General features: G+C 29.3%; 1 protein-coding gene across 1 annotated transcript in view; it reads left to right on the forward strand.

Moving 5' to 3' along the window:
- The first annotated feature begins 15920 nt into the window (after window positions 1–15920).
- Window positions 15921–19568, forward strand: part of LOC142319522 (uncharacterized) — a 76302-nt gene continuing 72654 nt past the window's right edge. Inside the window, exon 1 of the mRNA XM_075356894.1 lies at window positions 15921–16069. Coding sequence (XP_075213009.1) covers window positions 16029–16069 — 41 coding nt within the window. The 5' untranslated portion in view covers window positions 15921–16028. The remainder of the gene's footprint in view (window positions 16070–19568) is intronic.

Below are 19568 nucleotides of genomic sequence, written 5' to 3' on the forward strand. Positions count from 1 at the left end.
ATGATAACGGTTATTGTCATTACAATAACCGTTATTGGGCGTCATCTGTTTTTGTTGTATGAATTAATAAATAAGTTCATTTTCATTTCTAAACTATTTTTATAATGGTTTAAAGAAATGAAAAAATGTAGGTGGAGTATATAAAAAACGTTTTACTTTCATTAAGTCATCTGCATCACTCTTAATAATATTATAATATAAATAATTCTATATCTAGAAAAAAAGAGTTTTGCAAAAAAATATTTTCAATATTAAAAAAAATTAAATATTTTTATTAATAAATTGAAATAACACATTTATTCGTATAGTTTTCTTTAATTAGTCTTGAAAGAATATTAAATAATATTAAAAGCCAAATAATTCTATTCGCTCTCGACATCTCAGAGGTAATAACTACGTAAAAGACTAAAATTGCCTAAAGTTGCGTTCGGTCGTCAGAATGAAACCCTTTACGTAAATCGGTAGAAAAGACAACTGGAAATAACTTTTACTTCCATTTCTTACTCGTTTAAGAGTCCCATTAATGTGATTATTTTTCCTGGACGTTCATCTAGTGTACTGTAAATTTCTAATCGGTCACGTTTTCTGATTGGTTAGTTAACAGTAATGTCCGAAATGCTTTTAAAAATCGAGTTTTATAACAACTGAATAAAATCCGTTGAGATTCTTCTAGTTAAACGGCCCTTGACAGCTGTTAAATCTAATTGGATGCTATTTACTTTCTTTTTATTGTGGTACATTCGCAAATCAACGATGTCAATCACCTAGGCGATTATCTATTTATCTTTTGCTGTTCTGAACAAGGACTTCGTTGATACGGATAGCAACTATCTCAAGCTATTTGTGCGTAATACTCTCCTCCTTTCGGGATTCCATTTTCCCTCTATTATTTTTTCAAGTATGAGATACCGAAGTGGTACTACTCTGGATGCTTCATCATATGCAGCTTATTTGTCTATTCTTTTTGACAATATTTTTAATGGCTTCAGAAGTTACTTAACCTAAAACCTCCCTAAACTTCCTCGTCCCGAATGCTACCATTATATCTACTTTTCAGGTATTACTCTATAACTTAATGTAGCCATAAAAAGTACCACAGACTCCATAAACAAGTTGTTGTAGTTAACAACTCAAGAAGAATAAATTTCTATGTTATTATTTATCTGTAATAATAAAAGGGTGGTTGATCTTCCTTATCTTCCTCATCAGATCAACTTATACAATCGCCCAGGAGCTGCTTAGGCGGAACGAAATAAATCTAATAATTACGAGAGTATAAGCTAAAAACGATTGCATACGACTAAATAAGCTAATTTTCTAAAATACTTAAATTCAGAATCACACTCGCCTATTCAGATTTATTTTAAACTTTGAGGGGGGGGGGGTCATAACACGTTAAATCACTAGTTGTATCAAATGTGAGAAAAACTTTCACATATTATTACATTTCATTAAATTTTTTACCCTAGTAAAATACAATAGAACTAATTACAACATATTATGTCGTAATAAATGTAACATTTTATTCATGCGCTAGTTAACAAAAAGATTAAGAAATTGTAATATAATTTATTATAGTAATAATTATTATTTTAAAGATAAATAATGTCATATATTTAGATTTGAGATTTTTTTGTATTTTTTACTTCTATCTAAAAACTTTCAAATACAAAAGGATGAGTTCTTCTGTATATATTTTACAATTTCAAAAATATGTGTATCATTTATGTTTTAAAATTCCACTTTTACATTCTTTAATTCAAATATTTTTCAGAGTATCACCAACAGCGAATAGTTATATATTCATTATAAACTATATTTTCTTAAACATATATCTGCTTTTGTAAAATGCAGATATACTATTTGCATGATAAACTTGATCACTGTTTACAAAATTTCAAAGCTAAATTTAAAAAAAATATTTTAAAAACTTTAAAATAAATAATCCCTTTTATGTAGAAAAAATTTATTTTCCTCATATTTTTGTAATCTACAAAAACTTTCCCATAAGTACTGAAAAATATTCATTTTTTATGTTTTTTTTTTGTAATGTGATGATACAAAACAGAATTCCTTAACAACGATTCGAACGGTTTCAATAAAGGAATGGAATGGAATGCAAAGTTGGCGGGAGTTGACAGATACTCTCTACGGATCGCAGAACCTGGACAGAGTCCCTTGCTGCTGGATGATTCAATCGGGCGTGTTTTTAAAAGGTTTATTTTAAGTGACGGGTCTAATTTTTCAAGTTTTGTCTTATTTAATATTTTGTGTTTTTAAGGACGGATTTAATTGCATTCCAATCCGTTGTTAAACCAGCGTTATCAAACCCATTTTATGGGCCGACTGCGGAAGGCTAGGCTTATGAAACCTGTCCTCCCGACGTAATTCCCCTTCAGACCGTCCACTGAAGTCCTTTCGGTGCTAAAGCTTCATAGGCTAGCAAAAATACGCCACAACGGGGCACTAACTATATGGAGGGAGCAATGCGCCCTCTTCTCCGGAGGAGTCGCAATTGCTGATTTAAGTTAATTTATATGTAAGTTTTAAAGGAGGGGTTGTGTAGAAGCTCTTCATCTACTTCTGTTATGGCTGCCTTTCAGGACGCATCTCTGCTGGGCTCTGCTCCGGACTTCTGTCCGTGATGTTGGGACGAGTAGAGGGTCTTCCTTCTTCTTCATCTTCTTCTTCCTCTTCTTCTTCCGATGACCTGTGTCACCTCTTCATTCTTCTTTGGCCTGCACTTTCCGAGAATTGGCAGTAACCGAAGTTACAATTAACCTTAGTATTCCCGTGGCCCCGAAGGGCTGAACGGGGGAAAGTGCAGGTTTCGTCTTTCTTCCATGCTGTCAGTGGCTGCTGGGCAGGTGACTGCTGGGCTTGTGACTGCTGGGCTGATGGCTGCTGGGCTCGTTCCCTCATTCTTCTTTCTTGAAAGGAAAGGGAATAGGGAACTTACAAATTTGGTGATGCCTATTCGCGATCGCGGTTTTGGAGCGGCGATCGCCTTTTCAGAAGAAGTAAACACAATTTCTTTATTCTACGTAATATTAATCTCCAGACACACGTGTGTCCGGGAAGGGGTTGGGGGTACCGCGTGGCCGCAGTGAAGAAACCATTTGTTTGTGGTGGCTGTGGGTATCTGCAACAAAAGAAACAGAACACACACACGAAAAAAAAGGAATTTATATTTTATTTTGGGATGACAGGATTAAAGGAAGGCCGTTTCCTTCTCTATTTCGGTGAGTGCTTAGTCAGAGACCAAGACGGCACGACGAGTCGCTCCACACCCACGTCTCTCTCGTTTCTGAAACAAACAAGAGAAACAAAACACACGCACGAGAAAAAAACCGCGTTTTTGCTCTTACCCTCAATATTGTTGTGGCAGAGTTCCACGATTGCGGAGCGGAAGTTGCGTCTGAAAAAAAAAAAAAATACACAACTTACCGCATTTTGTTGTCCTGAGACCGTATAACTCGCTGACTTGTACAGTTACACTCGAAAACCATTCACTCGCGACCCCGGAAACGTTTCTGACGCGTTTTTCCGTTTGTGGCTCATGCGATATAGAGGCCCCCAAGCCTGGTTTGTCGATTCTCGGCTCCCGCACCACACCATCACGGTGGTTCGTCCAGTACGGCGTGAGGCCGCTTCCTTACAACTGTCGGGGTTGGGTCCTCTCGGCAGATGTTCCGAAGATGACTGTGTTCGGACACAGCCGCTCTCCCGAACAGTCTGCGCGCCTGCATTTCAATAAAACGTGAGAATATTTTTTGAGACTACTACATTTTAAAATTTTAAATTAGAGGAAACCTTTTTATAAAATAATTTAAAAAAATCTATTTATAGTTGGAAGAGTTTTACATTATCGGTTGCAATTTTTGAAATATTTCAAAAACTCATACTCTAAAACTCACTCATATACATCACTTACAGACAAAAAAACACGTGAATATATATAAAAACACACAAATTCGGGTCTCTTTAGACTGCGTGTAATATTTTTTTTTGTGTCCTCAATTTTAATTTTATAAAGCACAACGTAATCGTGCCTAAAAATATATTCAGTATTATTTTGTTAATATGAAGCTTATTACTAAGAAAGTAACGTGTTGTTTCTCGGAAAGCAACCCTAAGCCAGAACTTCAAAAAATACTTCCCACTAGAATTGTTTCAAGTTTTAATTAATTTACTGACTCAAATTTTTTACAAAAATACATAAACACCAAATAAAACACAAAAATATATTTATGAAAAATAACGGACTCCTCCTCTCACTTGGGAAAAGTTTTTTGTTAAAAATTTCCAAACTGTTTCCGTTAGAATTATTTAAAGCTCCTATTTTTAATTTTCACTAAAATTTATTCTAAGATTAAATAAAAAAATCCATTGAAAAGGGAATGTATTTAATTTTTTGTTGACTAAGTGGAACCTAAATGAGTAAAAGGCAAAAGCCCATTTGTTCCTGAAAGGGGTAATATTAGTAAATATTTGAAGAGGAAACACGGGGAAACGAGTTAAGAATTCGGTAGTGTAAACTATTTCTATCAATATAAACTATTTTGCAAGTTTTAATAAAACAAGATTTTTTTGATTATGCATGAATAGGAAAAACATAATAGTAGATAGAAATAGGTAAAATAGGATGTAACATCAGTTTTTTTTTTATGAAACTTTAGGACTAAATAAAAATAAACATATTTATGTTATTTACAGACAAAATTTTAATTACTTGTAAATACCTAGTAGCAATATAATACTAGCTACGAAAAATTGCGTAATTCACCTACCTACAACAATGTTGAAATTAAATCTTTAATTAAATCAAACATTTCGAAAACAATTTACCCGATTTTTATGAAATAAATACCAAAATAGAATTTCCTCTGTTATCTAAATATCACTTGCAGAAATCGGAGCTATAAAACTAAAGATTTTTAGATTTCAAGTCAAAAATACAGAAAAGTCATGGAATAAAAGAACGAAAATATCTCAGTAACCTTATAGTTTAACGGATAATAAAACACACACACACGCGCGCGCGTATGTATATATATATATATATGTATATATGACCCAACAGACGTTGTCCTGACGTGGCATTGTTCTGTAATAAATGCACAACACATAAATATAAGTAACTTATTTAAGTTAAAATTAGCAGGAATTTGGACGAAATTTCATTAATATGAAATTATCAGTTTGTGATTGTTGTATTATTGTAATGGGTTTATTGATTAATTATGTGTAGTATGATTAATATTTATTTTCACTAAATATTGAGATATCTGACGAAAATCGAAACGTCGTAAAATTAATAATTAGTGTAATTAATAAATTTTGGTACTTACGTATTAACGCCACCGCAGCTACAGCTTCATGTAAAAACAAAGTAGTCAATCGGATTTCGGTGGAAAATGGGCCGATATAGAGTTTAACATAGATTCAAAACAGTCTCTTTATTAATTTTAATAATGATTATTTATATTTATTTATTTTATAAACATAATTTAACCAAACTTAACCTACGCTCGCTTCGCTCGCTAACCTTGACTAATTAACAGGAGTGTTTTGATCATTTAAATAATAAATAATTGCAATAATTACTGAATTTATTAAATAAATACACAAAAAATTACGGTATTCATTAGTCAAGGTTAGCGAGCGTAGGTTAAGTTTGGTTAAATTATATTTATAAAATAAATAAATATAAATAACCATTTATTAAAATTAATAAAGAGACTGTTCATTTTCCACCGAAATCCGATTGACTACTTGGTTTTTAAATAAAGCTGTAGCTGCGGTGTCGGTAATACGTAAGTGCCTAAATTTTCATCAACGTTACTTCTAATTTTCACTTAAGATCATTTTAAAAAAGTACCTCCTGCATTTTTTTTAAAATTTAATAATTTTGAAGTTTCATAACCATGTGATAGATTAATTAATCAGTTAATAAAAAATTAAAGCACTGTAAAAAAAGCAACGTTGTTAAAATTTTAGTAGAAATTTTTATCATTCTTTATTTTAACATCTATTTTACCAAATTTTAGATAATTGTAAATTATAACAATTTTAGAAAATTTGTTATAAAATTAATCGGCTACAAATATTATAACTTCAATTTTTATAAATATACTTTAATTATTATACGTAAATTATATTTTAATTTTACAAATGTTATAATTTATTTTACAAACTGACATTTTTATTTTCAAAGAGCCGTTCAAAACTTCATAAGTTGCATAGAATCAAATGAGAACTGACAATTTAAATTTGTAGGTTAAGTTGATTGTTATTGAATGCAGGTGTATACAAAATTAAAATTCATGTAAAATACTCACGTCAATACTGCATCTTACAAATTTGCACAATGTATATTTTTTAATTATACTTTAAAACGTTATTTCAATAAATAATAATATAATATTCTCAATAAGCGCGCAATTCTAGCACGCTCAGCAATGCTTCGCTATTGCTAGATTTGAGTATACATACAGATTAAATGAACACAATTGAAAGTTTCATAAAACCTTAAAAAAAACTGAACATTAGGAACTTCACAAAATTTAACCTTTCACAGAATGTAAATAAATCTAAATGGCAAAACAACAGCATTACCTATCGAATAAAATTCACACCACTCTCTAATCACAGTATTCGGTGGAAAACAATTTTTTAACGAAAAGGGTTGTGGCTGCAAAATCATTATAATTAATACTCAACATTAAGAAACTTACAAAATATTACGGAACTTCATAAAATTTAACCTTTCACTTTATAAAAGTCAAAATGTAAATAAATTCAATTGTCAGAACAGCATTACCTATCGGATTTAATTCAAACTACTCTCTAAACACAGTATACTGTTAAAAATATGAATTTTAATTTAGTAACAACATTAAGCTACGACGCAAGTAACTGATATGCGAAAAAGCAACAAAATAAAAAAATTTCCTAGAATCCGATCGCACCACCAACTACCGGTTCTGACTGATATGCCAAAAGTTAAAAAAAAAAATTCTAAAACGCGATCGCAGCGCTGCCTACCGGATTTAATTGTGAACCTTAACCATCGCAAGATCAACAACAACACATAAATGAATAAATTAATTAAAAAAACATTTTCTATCGGATCAAATTGTGAATCTAAACCATTCTCGAATCAACTTAATCATACACACAAAATTTCATCAAAATCAGTCCAGCCGTTTAGGAGGAGTTCAATTTCATACACACGCACAGGAGAAATACATATATATATATATATATATATATATATATATATGACAATAATTTTAATAAATCCAAATGTAAATGAATTATTTAGATTGATTCAGCCGTTTCTGAGTATTAGACAAACATCCAACAAAGTAACACGCGGATATTTTGATTTGTGAATAAAGATATACCACAACTAGTGAAATTAAACAAGTTTGTATTTATAAGAATTTGAAAAAATAAGTATTTCTACGTAATTAAATCTTCCATATCTGGGAATCAATAATACGTCACCCATCCATAAGCACATAATTATATCACAGTATACACATGCACTAACGGTTTGCTAAGTACACATCACGAAGTGGCCTTTTGTTTGTAAAATTCAGTAAGAATTGGCATCAGTCAGATTTTTACAACAAAAATTTATTACTCTTTTAATGAAACCTAGATAAAGATGAATAGATAAATATTTACATTATGTTTTTAATTAAATCTGTACAAATAAAGTTTACTGTAGATAAGAAAAAACGTCTTAAAATTAAGTAACAAATAATCTTCTGAAAATTAAAGAGAATTTCTAAAAACTTTCTTTCGTAGTGTATAATAGTACGATGATATTGCACTTTTGTATAATAGTACACAACCGATGCTATTTCAAAGTATTTTTTTTTTTATACCATTTAGAAGACTACAATACATATTGGATTATACACCTGAAAATTGAATTTGCAATAATAATATTGAAATTGTTTGTCTTATTTAAAATTTGATTCATGTTACTCAGACACGTAAACAATTTTAAATAAAATTTAGTAGTTAATAGAAATGAAAGTAAAAACTTTAATCGAAGTTTTAAAGAATGTTTTATGTTGAGGGAGTGGGGGAGTTAATTTTGTAACGAATATAAATTCAGGTTGTAAAAGGAAGCTAAGAAGTGGGGCACCTACAACTTAAGGCAATTTATTAATTATTTTATGTAATAGTTATCAAAATACTTATATACGTAGAATACCTTTCTGATAAATTTTCTGTTTGTAAGAATTTTTACATCACCGTATTTCACATACTTCTAAGAAGGTACTATTAATCATTTCTCCCATCTTCTTTGATCGGTTTTTATTCTTTGAATCCAATGAAATTTTCATAACGGTATGATAAGTTATGTAAATACTTTGATATATTCTACTTTTTATTATGAACAACATTAGTGACCTAGCCATATATTTAAACAAAATAAATAAGAACTGGGTGAAGGATGCAAATTTTGATGTTTACCTTTCTGCGAGTTATACGTATAATAATAATAATAATAATAATATGAAATGTCTTAAATGGTATTTGTTCAACATTTTGAGGCTTCTAGACGGTTTTTGTGATATAGATAAAATTTCAATTTATACATTTATTCTTGAGTAATATTAATACATTTAGTTAGGTTTTTTTTTTACATACGAATGACGGTTAAACATGTAATATTTTATATTTTCTTAATGTTTTAGTAAGCTGAGTAAGAAAATATGAACAGTAATTAAAGAAAAGCTAGCTACAACATTTATTAAAAACTAATTGTGCACTACTATAAACATATAGTAAAGTAAACAAAATATTATATTAAAAAACATTTAATAAAAGCAAACTATATCGTTTGCTTTTATTAAATTATTAATGCTACATATTTTCTTATTTAGTTTCTTAAATGATCATAGCAGGTTTTTAATTGTTAAAAATAACCTTTTCTGATTGAAATAACTATTTATTAAAAAAGTGGTCATTATTAGAGAACTGTTGGTCCAAGCACGCACACTTAGCGCGAAATTAATAAAAAAATTTTTTATTAAGCAATAAATAGGTATTATTCAGAGCGTAAAATCAAGTTAGCCTATATAAACATTGGTAAAAATATGTAATTTTCTTTAGTTTTCAAGAAAAACTTGAATATTGAAATGAAGTTGTATAGATTAACAGAAAAGTGATTATGGAGTAACGCTTCGAAAATTAGAGATGATTAGAGGATACACTGATTTTTACTTTAATCACAGTTCTAGAGATATAACGTCATAATTCTAGAGCTATGCTGCAAGAAGGAAAGTACGGCAATCAGTCAAAAAATGGGTATGGATTTTTTTTAATTTTCGACGTTTCATGACCTAGGAACCCCAAAAACAAAAAAAGGGGGTAGTGTTTGTACGTATGCACATGTGCACGTGTGCTGGGGTGTTCTAAGCTTAACAATTTTCACTAGATAAACCGATTTTGAAAAATTTTTTACAGAGATTTGTGCATATGAGACAATTTGTTGGTAAAATTTTGGGGTCAATATCTCCAAGGGGGTAAATATTTTCCGGGTTAATTTTCTTAAAATTTTGCAAATATAACCCCACTATATTAAACTCCAAACATGCGTGCACACTTATATTATCAAGTTAAAAATTTGCCCCAAAATTCCTCCTTTCCCCAAAATAAAAAAAAAAAATCAATTTTTATTGTAAATTTTTTAACTGAATTTTTTTAAGTCTTCCTAAGCACAGTAGTAGTGCAAGAAACCCCCCTCAAAAAAAATAATACTGAGGCCAATATTGGGGATGAGGAGTAGATCAAAGTTTAAAAATGTAGATTTTTTGAATTTTTCAAAACTTAAGGTTTATCTATATAAATTTTTAGAAACAATATTGCAATAAAATTTCATCATAATTCTCCCCGTCACCCTTCGAAAAATAAATCTTAAGTAAATTTTTATTGGTTGTACACTTTTTAGTGGATTAATTTTTAGTTTCTTCTAATTAACGTAGTAAACACAGAAACAAAATTATTGTAACTTTATTTTGGAGGTGGGTGAAAAAAAATAAAAAAATGCCGTATTTCTGAATTTATAAAACTTTTTTGATTTATTTAAACATACAATGATAATTTTACAATTAAACTTTATCATAAATTACCCCCCACTCAACAAATAAATTTTAGGTGACCTTTTTGAAATTATAATTATTTTCCACTACAAAAGAATAAATAACCAATGCCAGAAAAGTATTAGAATTTTGTTGTCAGCTGTTCTTAATTGTTGCTTAGAATCCGATTATATTAAAGTGCAATGGTATAATTACATCCCATACAAATTTAGTCGCTCTGATAGGTTCCCGTAATTTCTGTGTTAATTTTCTTACTTTATCAAAGGAAGATATCAATCTCCGAACAATGTTTTTAATTCTGACCGCGTTGTAGCAATATTAAATAAAATAAATAAAAAATACTTCAAAGAAAGGCACGAAAACCACTGAAAATAATGTTTCTTTTTGATCTTTAAATTTAGACATTTTGAAACCAGTGCAATAACCTGTTGGTAATTATTTTTTTTTTTTTTTTTTTTTTTTTTTAACTGAATTTTTACGGGCATCGACTGCTAAGGTCATTAGCCCTCGTCACATTCTTTAAAAGAAATTATTATCTCCATCAGGATCGTCATATGTAAGGGTGTAAAGGGCCCTTACATTTTATTTAAAAACACAAACTTCACAATAAACATTAAAACATGAAAGACAAGGACAATCACAAACACTTACGGGGTGTAAAGGGCCCCAATATTAAAATTTGAGATAGGTTCTCAAAAGACCATGAACTTAAAATTAAAATAAACTAATCAATACCATATCTTTCTTTCTTCTACGAAGTCTCATTTATAGTTTGCTTAAGCACCCTCGGGGCGACCAGAACCGCCGTTGAGCAGTATATCAGTCGTGCCAGGGTGCCGTGGCAGTTGAATCCTTCTTATATCAGGCTATAGGCATGCACGGCGTACACCCATAGCCTCGCGCCCTCAATCCACCCTTGAGGGTCCCCCATGCCATCATCGGACACACCCCGACTCACTGCTCTTGAATGCAGGTGAGCCAAAATGGCCTAGGCAAGAGGGCTACCTCCCGTCACTATACGTGCCACGCTTCGAGACTCCCTTATATGTATATATAAAACTACCGCTTAGAGTATCTCTTACCACAGCTTTAAACTTCCATTTTATAGACTTTTAAGAAGTCCACTGGCGTGTAAAAATGCAACTATATTTTCTTCATTTCCATTAATTATTAATATTCTAACTCGTTGAAATTTTAAGTTATCAAAAAGTATTTAATAATTTTTATAACGTTTTTTAAAGGTTGGTTTTATTTTTTTCTAAAGTTATTAATTATAATTACTAACAATTTTTTCATCGGTATCAGTTAACATTGTACAGCTGATTTTGAATAAAAAACAAAAATTAGTTCAGTAAAAACAGTTCGATTCAATTGAATCTTTTAGTTGTAGTTTTGTATTAAGTACCATATTGTAGAGAATGTAAACTGATATGTACCAAAAATCACTCTTGGAAATGACAGTCATTTTCTAAAACTAACAAGCTATTCAATCCAGAGAAAGTGAGCGGTTTCCTCACAGGGCAAAATGTGCAGTTTTTAAGCCCACCGAAAGGTAAGTGATATTAAAACTTACAAGCGATAATCAATCTGTTTCATCTCACGAACTGGGCGTTTAATGAATATCATTACTTTAAGAAACCGAGGCTGTGACCGATGGTTCTTGAACCCTAGGTATTTTATATGTGCCTATTTATAAGAACTGGGAAAATAGTGCAAAGCAATAAATTAATTTCTATTTCATTAAATGAAAGACTATTTTTTTAATATTTATTTTTTAATAGAATATTCTTTTCTGTACTAGCTGCATTACGGGTCTACCCATGAGTTCAAAACTTAGTAACACGTTTCCTAATAGTAAAAGAAGCAGAGGGTGATTTTATTCTGTTCCTTAATAAATTTTCTGTTAATTTCATTTCATTACTGAACTTTTTGCAAAAACATTTTAAAAACCCTCGATGAAAAAACCTTAAGTAAAAAAATATTAAAAAGGTGGTCCTCTAATAATTAAATAACTGTATTTTTACCTTATAATCCTCTGTACCATTCTGATATTGTAATACAATTCCTAGCATTAAACAGTTATAGATTAACTCTACTTACCTACAACAATAAAATTTAAGATTTTGATTAACCATCGTGCGTGACCCGTAGACTACATAGATAAGCTTTAGTTATCATCATAGTCACGCTAAAAACGTGAATACGTCTTGACCAAATTATTTAATAACCACACAAAAATGTAGCCTTGCTGAACTTAGAGACATTCAAAAGCTGTTTTGAAGAAACATATTTACTGCAGCGTCCCTGGAGGCTTATAACCGTAGTTTTACGGTTATAAGCTCTGAGGTAATACCTATGTAATGAAAAAACCGCATCCAAATCGGCCCAACCGTTTTAGAGAAACACATCAATTGCAACGCCCGCTGGTAGTCTATAACCGTAAAACATATTTAAGAAACTGCTTTGAAGTGATGCCTATTTATTGCAAATAACCGCATCGAAATCGGTCTAGTAGTTTACGAGGAAAATGATAACACACACGTACACGCAAACACACACACACGCACGCCTCTTATCTTATCTCAAACGCATATACCGTGTCCGTTCCGTAGTGGTTAAAAAAATTGAAGGAAATGTACTCTTTTGGACAAATTTTTAACTATATTCGATTTTAAACTGGAATGAAACGTCTAAAGAAAATTCAAAAAAACATATTAACTGCTTAAAATCTAATCTTTTAAAATTCTCCTCTTAGAATTTGAGTTTCATGGACCAACGATACCCCACTAAACTGTACTTTTTCAAGTTTTAGCTAATTAAATCAAGAATGATTACTTTTCTTAGTCGAAACGCTAATATGTTCATTTACCATATCTCAATCTGAAGTTTTATTTTCTGAAGAAATAAATATCTTCTGAAGATGGTCCTGGAAAAGATTGCAAGAGTGATGTTGTTGTTAAAAAATCTTTATGTTATTATTAAAAATAGAGTAGATAACGGTTCAATGATATTGACCAACAAAAGCAAGATCAATTAAATCTATGATCTAAGGATAGAGAATAGTAATAATAGTACCTTTCTTTATCTGTTTAGCCTACGGACCCACCGTAAGATATTACTTCAGAGGATGAATAAGGATGATATATGTGAATGTAAATGTAATAGTGTAGTCTTGCACAGTCTCAGGTCATGAGATGTGTGGTTAATTGAAACTTATCCGCCATAAAACACCGGTATCTACGATCTAGTAATCAAACCCGTAGAACTTTCGACTTTGAAATCAGCTGATTTTTGATGACGAGTTCACCACTAGACCAACCCGGTGGGTTAGTAATAATACTACCTAATGTACGACGATGAGGTCCGCGATTAAAAGATAGAATTAGTCTATTCATCTTAGTGCCTTATAAATTAAACTTTTTGTTTATAACTGAAATCTACAAAAATGATGAGAAGTTAGAGCAATAATAACAAAGAAAATTATAAGTTATTTTATTGTAACAAAACCTTGGCAACGATGACGCTAAACTATCTCGGGTTTGCATACAGTTTAAAATTCAATCCCACTTCTTGTGATGAATGTATGTCGGTAGCTTCACAGCAACAAACGTAAGTACGCTGACAGTTGTTAAACCTGACCCGAGATACACGACTGTTAAGAAAATGGCATAGCTATTCCGAAGAATAGCAAGCCATGCCAGGCTTACTAAGGGCAGTGAGAAATAATGTGGTTTCCTTTAGCCTTCATCAAGAATATTATTTTACATAATAGCATGTTAAGGCCTTCGAAATGAAGGTGATATTCACATTTCTCTCTTCTTTTCTGTTTAGCATCCGGAACCACCGTAAGGTATTAGTTCAGCGGATGAATGAGGGTGATATCTATGAATGCGAATGAAATGTAGTCTCGTACAGTCTCAGGTCGACCACTCCTGAGAAGTGTGGTTAATTGAAACCCAAACACCAAAGAACACCGGTATCCACGATCTAGTATTCAAATCCGTAAAACAGTTACCTTTACTAGGATATTCACATCTGCAAGTAATTAAGTTAACTACAATGATCAGACATCATTACTTACAGAGAAAATAACACGAAATAATTCCGTTGTACCTCAAGAGCTTTACATGTATCACAGAGATAAAACTATTTTCATCCTGATTAGGTTTCATTTGAAGAAAATTAATAAATAAATTCATATTGATTGATTATTGAAGTCGTAAAACCGTCACCTTTTAAAATTTATAAACTCCAATTTTTAGGACATGATAATTTTTTTATAATCTTTTGTGTAATTATTTTCATTAGTTCTTTTTTTGCACTGATTTTGTTAAGCTAAATGAATTTAAGTAAATCTATGTTTCAGTAACCTTTTCAATTCAATCCTCGTTGACGTATACCATCCTCTAAAATTTCTCCGCCATTGAATTTTTTTTCAATGCTTTAATAGAATCAAATCTGTAATTTACAAGCTACCATATGTGTCATAACCGTAGGGCTTAATTGTATTAAATTTGGGGGGAAAAACAGGCTTCAATATATTTATATAAACACGAATATAAGAGTTGTAAATCGAAATACATTTATACATATAATTTATAAATGAAATACAAGTACATAACAAAACTTAATTAAAATAGTCCACAATGTTTTAGTAATTAACAAAAAAAAAAAAAATCAAATGTTTCATAAATAAGTTTTTTAAATTAGTAATATCGGTGTAAGTTAATAATAGTCACATTATTAGGAGTAATGTTTTTTTTTTACCGATTACCGTTATATATTAATACATTATATGACTGTCAGAACAAAGTTAAAAAGTTATCATTTCGTACACACAGCTTCATTTTTTATTTAAGTAAAAATGTTTAAATAATATTAGGAAAATCCAGTCGCATCAAAAATAAATGCATTAAAAAAAAATAATAAAAAATAAATAAAATCATTAAATTTCGACGGATCATTAATCAATTTTAAATTAAAAAAAAAATTGTCTCATTGATATACATAAAACGTTAGCTTCGTACAGGCTATATATCTCACACAATTGCTTTGCCAAGGAATGTTTCATAATTAGAAACTGTTATGAAACAGGTTAAACAACTTTTGTTTTCCTGTTCTTTATTAAAATAAAATAGTAAAATTTGTTGGTAACACTATATCATTGTGATCGATGCTTAAGGTTATTTTTAATCAAAAATTTTTAATGATTTATATCTTATTAAAATGATAAACTGAGATTTTTAAAATTAAAAACATTTACGATATTAAAAAAAAATCGTTATGGTTTTTAAGTTAATAACCACTTTATTATTATACAGATTTATTGCTTACAGCAACAAAAACTATAGTGATAAACAAAAACTATAGCAACAAAAAATTATAGTGATTATTTTTGAAAATACTTGCTAAAATTTTTGTAATATAAAAATAGTCCGATTTAAAGTAACTTGTCATTACTTTTATTACTATCTACTACAATTTTGTAGTTATCCAGTTAAGTAAAATTTTATCAATAAGAAGATAATCTTCACAATTTTTTATTAGATAAAAAAAAATTTTATAAAAAAAAAAGTTAAAATCAAAAGCACTGGCTTAGTAAGAAAAAGACATAAAAATAATGGTGTGTAGGCCGACGTAAAAACGCAATAAAATTCAATAGAAATTTTATTAAACAACGCTTAACCATGAACTTCTTAAATTATCCAGTTTGCTAAATTAAAAAAAGAAAAAGAAAAAATTAAACGTGGTTGTCAGGAATCTGTTTGAAATGTAAGAAGGGCGGAGGGGTCGCCTTAGACATCGCTGTGGCTGGTGTGGGGGAAGCAGTACCTCTGTATTGTACGCTACGCCTGGACCATACAATGCTCTCGCTCAGTTACATTCTGGCCTCAACCTCAGATGTATAGTACCTTTACAAACATGAGATTCTCAGCTTTAACGTGAGTACCGAACATAATTACTGTTAATAATAATTTTAACCGCGATGTTTTACGTTACGTACCTTTAATTTACATCACGAATTAATTAACGTCTCTATTTCATAACACTACTTATTTACTCCTAACAATGTGACTTATTAATTTACACTGATATTACTAATATAAAAAATCTTGTTTACGAAATATTTGATTTTTTTTTTGTTGTTTACTAAAACATTTCAGATTAATTTAATTAAATTTTGTTACGTATTTCGATTTATAAAATCATTCTAAATTATTTGCGAATATTCATCAGGAATTTTTACTGGGCTAAATTATAAGAAATAATAAATATTTTAAAATGAAAAGAAAAAATTCTAAAAAAATTCATAATAGTCTAAATGTTATATTTTAATAAATCAATGAAAAATTCTCTGCAATTAGGTAACAAGTAAAATGAAATTCATTATATTTATAATTATTAACATTTCAAAAATAAGAGTATTAGAAAATAATTATTAAAAACGTTATTAAACAATATATTTGAACAGGATATCCTATAAGAACGCATCTGGTTACAGGTAATTAAATTTCCATTCGAGGAAGTAGTAATTTTACGAGGAAATTGTTGCAGTTAAGTTTAGATTAAGTAAAAAAAAAAAAAAAAAAAAAAAAAAATCTATACAAATACTTCTCCAAGGAAGTACTTAATTTTAAAAAAACAAATCAATCGATATAAAAGTCGATTAAAAAAATTACGTTGTAATAACATAATGGCTAAATGCGTAGTAAATATATATAGGTAGAAGATGTTAGTATACTCGCGTATGTGTATCTGCAAGTATGAGAACTTGCATCTTTTTGAAACTCTCAAGAAATGAAGTCATAGAATAATATTTTATTTTCATCTTTCAGACACCATGTGAATAATAAATAATATAGATTAAACAAATTGAAAATAAGTTTTATCATACTTTAGAAATCGAATAATGCAGTTGTAATTTTCTTCGCTTCTAATAAATCTCTGAATTAAATCAAGTAAATGGATAAAAACGAATTAATGCATAAATTAAATTATTAATTGTAGGTAATTAATATATTATTTTATCCCTCTTGTGTTATGCGTGCACTCGCAAACAATAATGAACTACGTTTACCGTATTAAAAATGGTAGATATTATAGTACATTTATTTGAAACTAGTTAAACTAAGTTCAGAACAATAAATCTTAAATAAATATAAAAATATTTTTAATTCTATCGAATAATTTTTACAACTGTAAAAAAAAAATATTTAATTACAAATCGATATTTTGTTACTTTGCCGAGTTCTTTTTTACCTTAATTTAATTACAAATAAATAAATGATCAAATAATAATAGTTAGTATGAAAAGGGTGGGGGATTAGGACGTCATTATTCCACATTCACTCATCAGAAGAATGGAGGGAAGATATTTGTAGGCAAATGAATATATGCACTCGCATATTTTCACATGTTTGTACATGCGTTTTGAATACAAACATCGGTTACGTAATAATTTATTTTGTTTTAACATAAATATTTTAATAAATATTTATTATGCAGTTTTAAAAGCTGAATAAAACATGAATGAAAATAGAAAATATATTAATGTCGAAAGCAAATTGCTTTGTAAAAATTATAATTACGAAAGATATTTCTTTTTACACGCTTAAGAAAACACAACTTTCTACACTTGTACCTACGTTCATTTACATTAATTAAGAAGTATACTCAAAAATCTCAGCTAATGATTTTACACATATGTTCAGCAGTATATGCATAGATTAAAAGTCGCTGCTCGTTACTTCAATCATCTCCCAAATCTTTAGCACGGAACCGAGTATAGCTCTTAGGTTGCAGAGGTAGTAGTTTTCAATTGGGGTAATTTCACGGAGTTTTTTTTGTTTTTAAAATTATAAAAATCTTTATAATGAATCTAAAATTATTCAAAGCGATTAAAATTTTCATATCAGGTATAGTTTAGCTCCAATGCAAACTGAAAAAAGATTTGGCTTCGGGAGTTGGAAAGGGATAAATATAAGTAATTTTATATTTACAAATCTTAAAATAGCTATTATGTCCTCAGCTCCGTATAGTAATTGTAATTCTTTAATATATTTTTTAATTCTTTTTATCTAGATCAAACAAAACCGGGTTCATAACGCTATTAAAGGCATCAAATTTATTCAATTTTTTTTTTTCAGCATTAGGTTATTTACTCTAAACAAACAATGGTATAACTTAAACAGTATTTCAAAATATTAGTAGAGAAATAAATTTTAAACTAATAAGTAATGTTTAACTAAACTTTATCAAAAATTAAATAAAATACGCTAGAAGTAATTCAGCATAATTCAACTACTGACATAGGTAAGTTAGAAATAATGTTATATCTATTTATTTTTGAATTTATATCTATGAAACGAGGTCATAAACTTAATTACTATCTTGTGGTAATAAACCATAATTTTATCATGTTTCTATTTGGTTAGTTAAAACTTTGGTTATTAAATAATACTCTGAGGTAACACGAAAGAAAGCTAAAAACCTTTTTTTTTACATAAAATTATTATAAGATATTGTGGTAAAAACAGTTAATTTAAGTAAAATTCTTTGAGTCAGCAAAAAATAGAATGGTTATATTAATAATTATAATAATAATAATAATAAAAATAATAATAATAAAATAGTACAGTAGGATAGTATTATAACTTGCAGAAGTGGAAATATCAAATTTTAAACTTATTTTTACACAATATACTGAAGAAAGTGTTGTTTCTTTGATTCTATATGCATGTAATAATGTTTTAAACAGGCACAAAAAATTCTCAGATTTTTATAAAATTAAAATCAAACTCTTTTCAGTAATTATAAATGTTTTTTAGGGCTTTTCGTACCGTATTTAATGAGATGTTATAAAAATAATCGAAAAAATCGATTATTTTTATAACCTCTCATACTTTTCATAACATCTCATATTTTTATAACATCATTATAATCGATTTTTTCGATTATTTTTTTATATGAATTGGGAACTGCAGAATCCTTCGCACCACCCGGACGAGGACACCGCTCTGGTGGTGCCAAAGCTTTTTAAGTTATAGATGTAGTATTATGTAATTGAAATATCCTTCATACTGAAACCATTTACAAAGTTATTACTGATAAGGTTTTACTTACTACAGTTCCTTTAAGAAGCAGATTAATTTTTTACTTGGTTTGTTAATATTTAAATGTGCGAGTAAAAATCAACATTTTTTTTTTTTTTTTTTTTTTTGAAAATGAGTTCAATATTTTATATACAGTACCAAGTTTAAAATTATAGCAATTTCAGTTGTTAGTTTGGTTTTAGGATCGACAAATTATATTTTGAATAAAGTATAGTAGCTAATAATAATGAAATTTTATGCAACTAGATGGGTGGAAATAGAACTCCTAAATCAGTATCGCTTATGACAGTAGACAAGATTTGGGACTGTTTTTCAAGATAAGAATATC

The sequence above is a fragment of the Lycorma delicatula genome, chromosome 2 (assembly GCF_047948215.1).
Source record: "Lycorma delicatula isolate Av1 chromosome 2, ASM4794821v1, whole genome shotgun sequence".
In the NCBI taxonomy this organism is placed as follows: domain Eukaryota; kingdom Metazoa; phylum Arthropoda; class Insecta; order Hemiptera; family Fulgoridae; genus Lycorma; species Lycorma delicatula.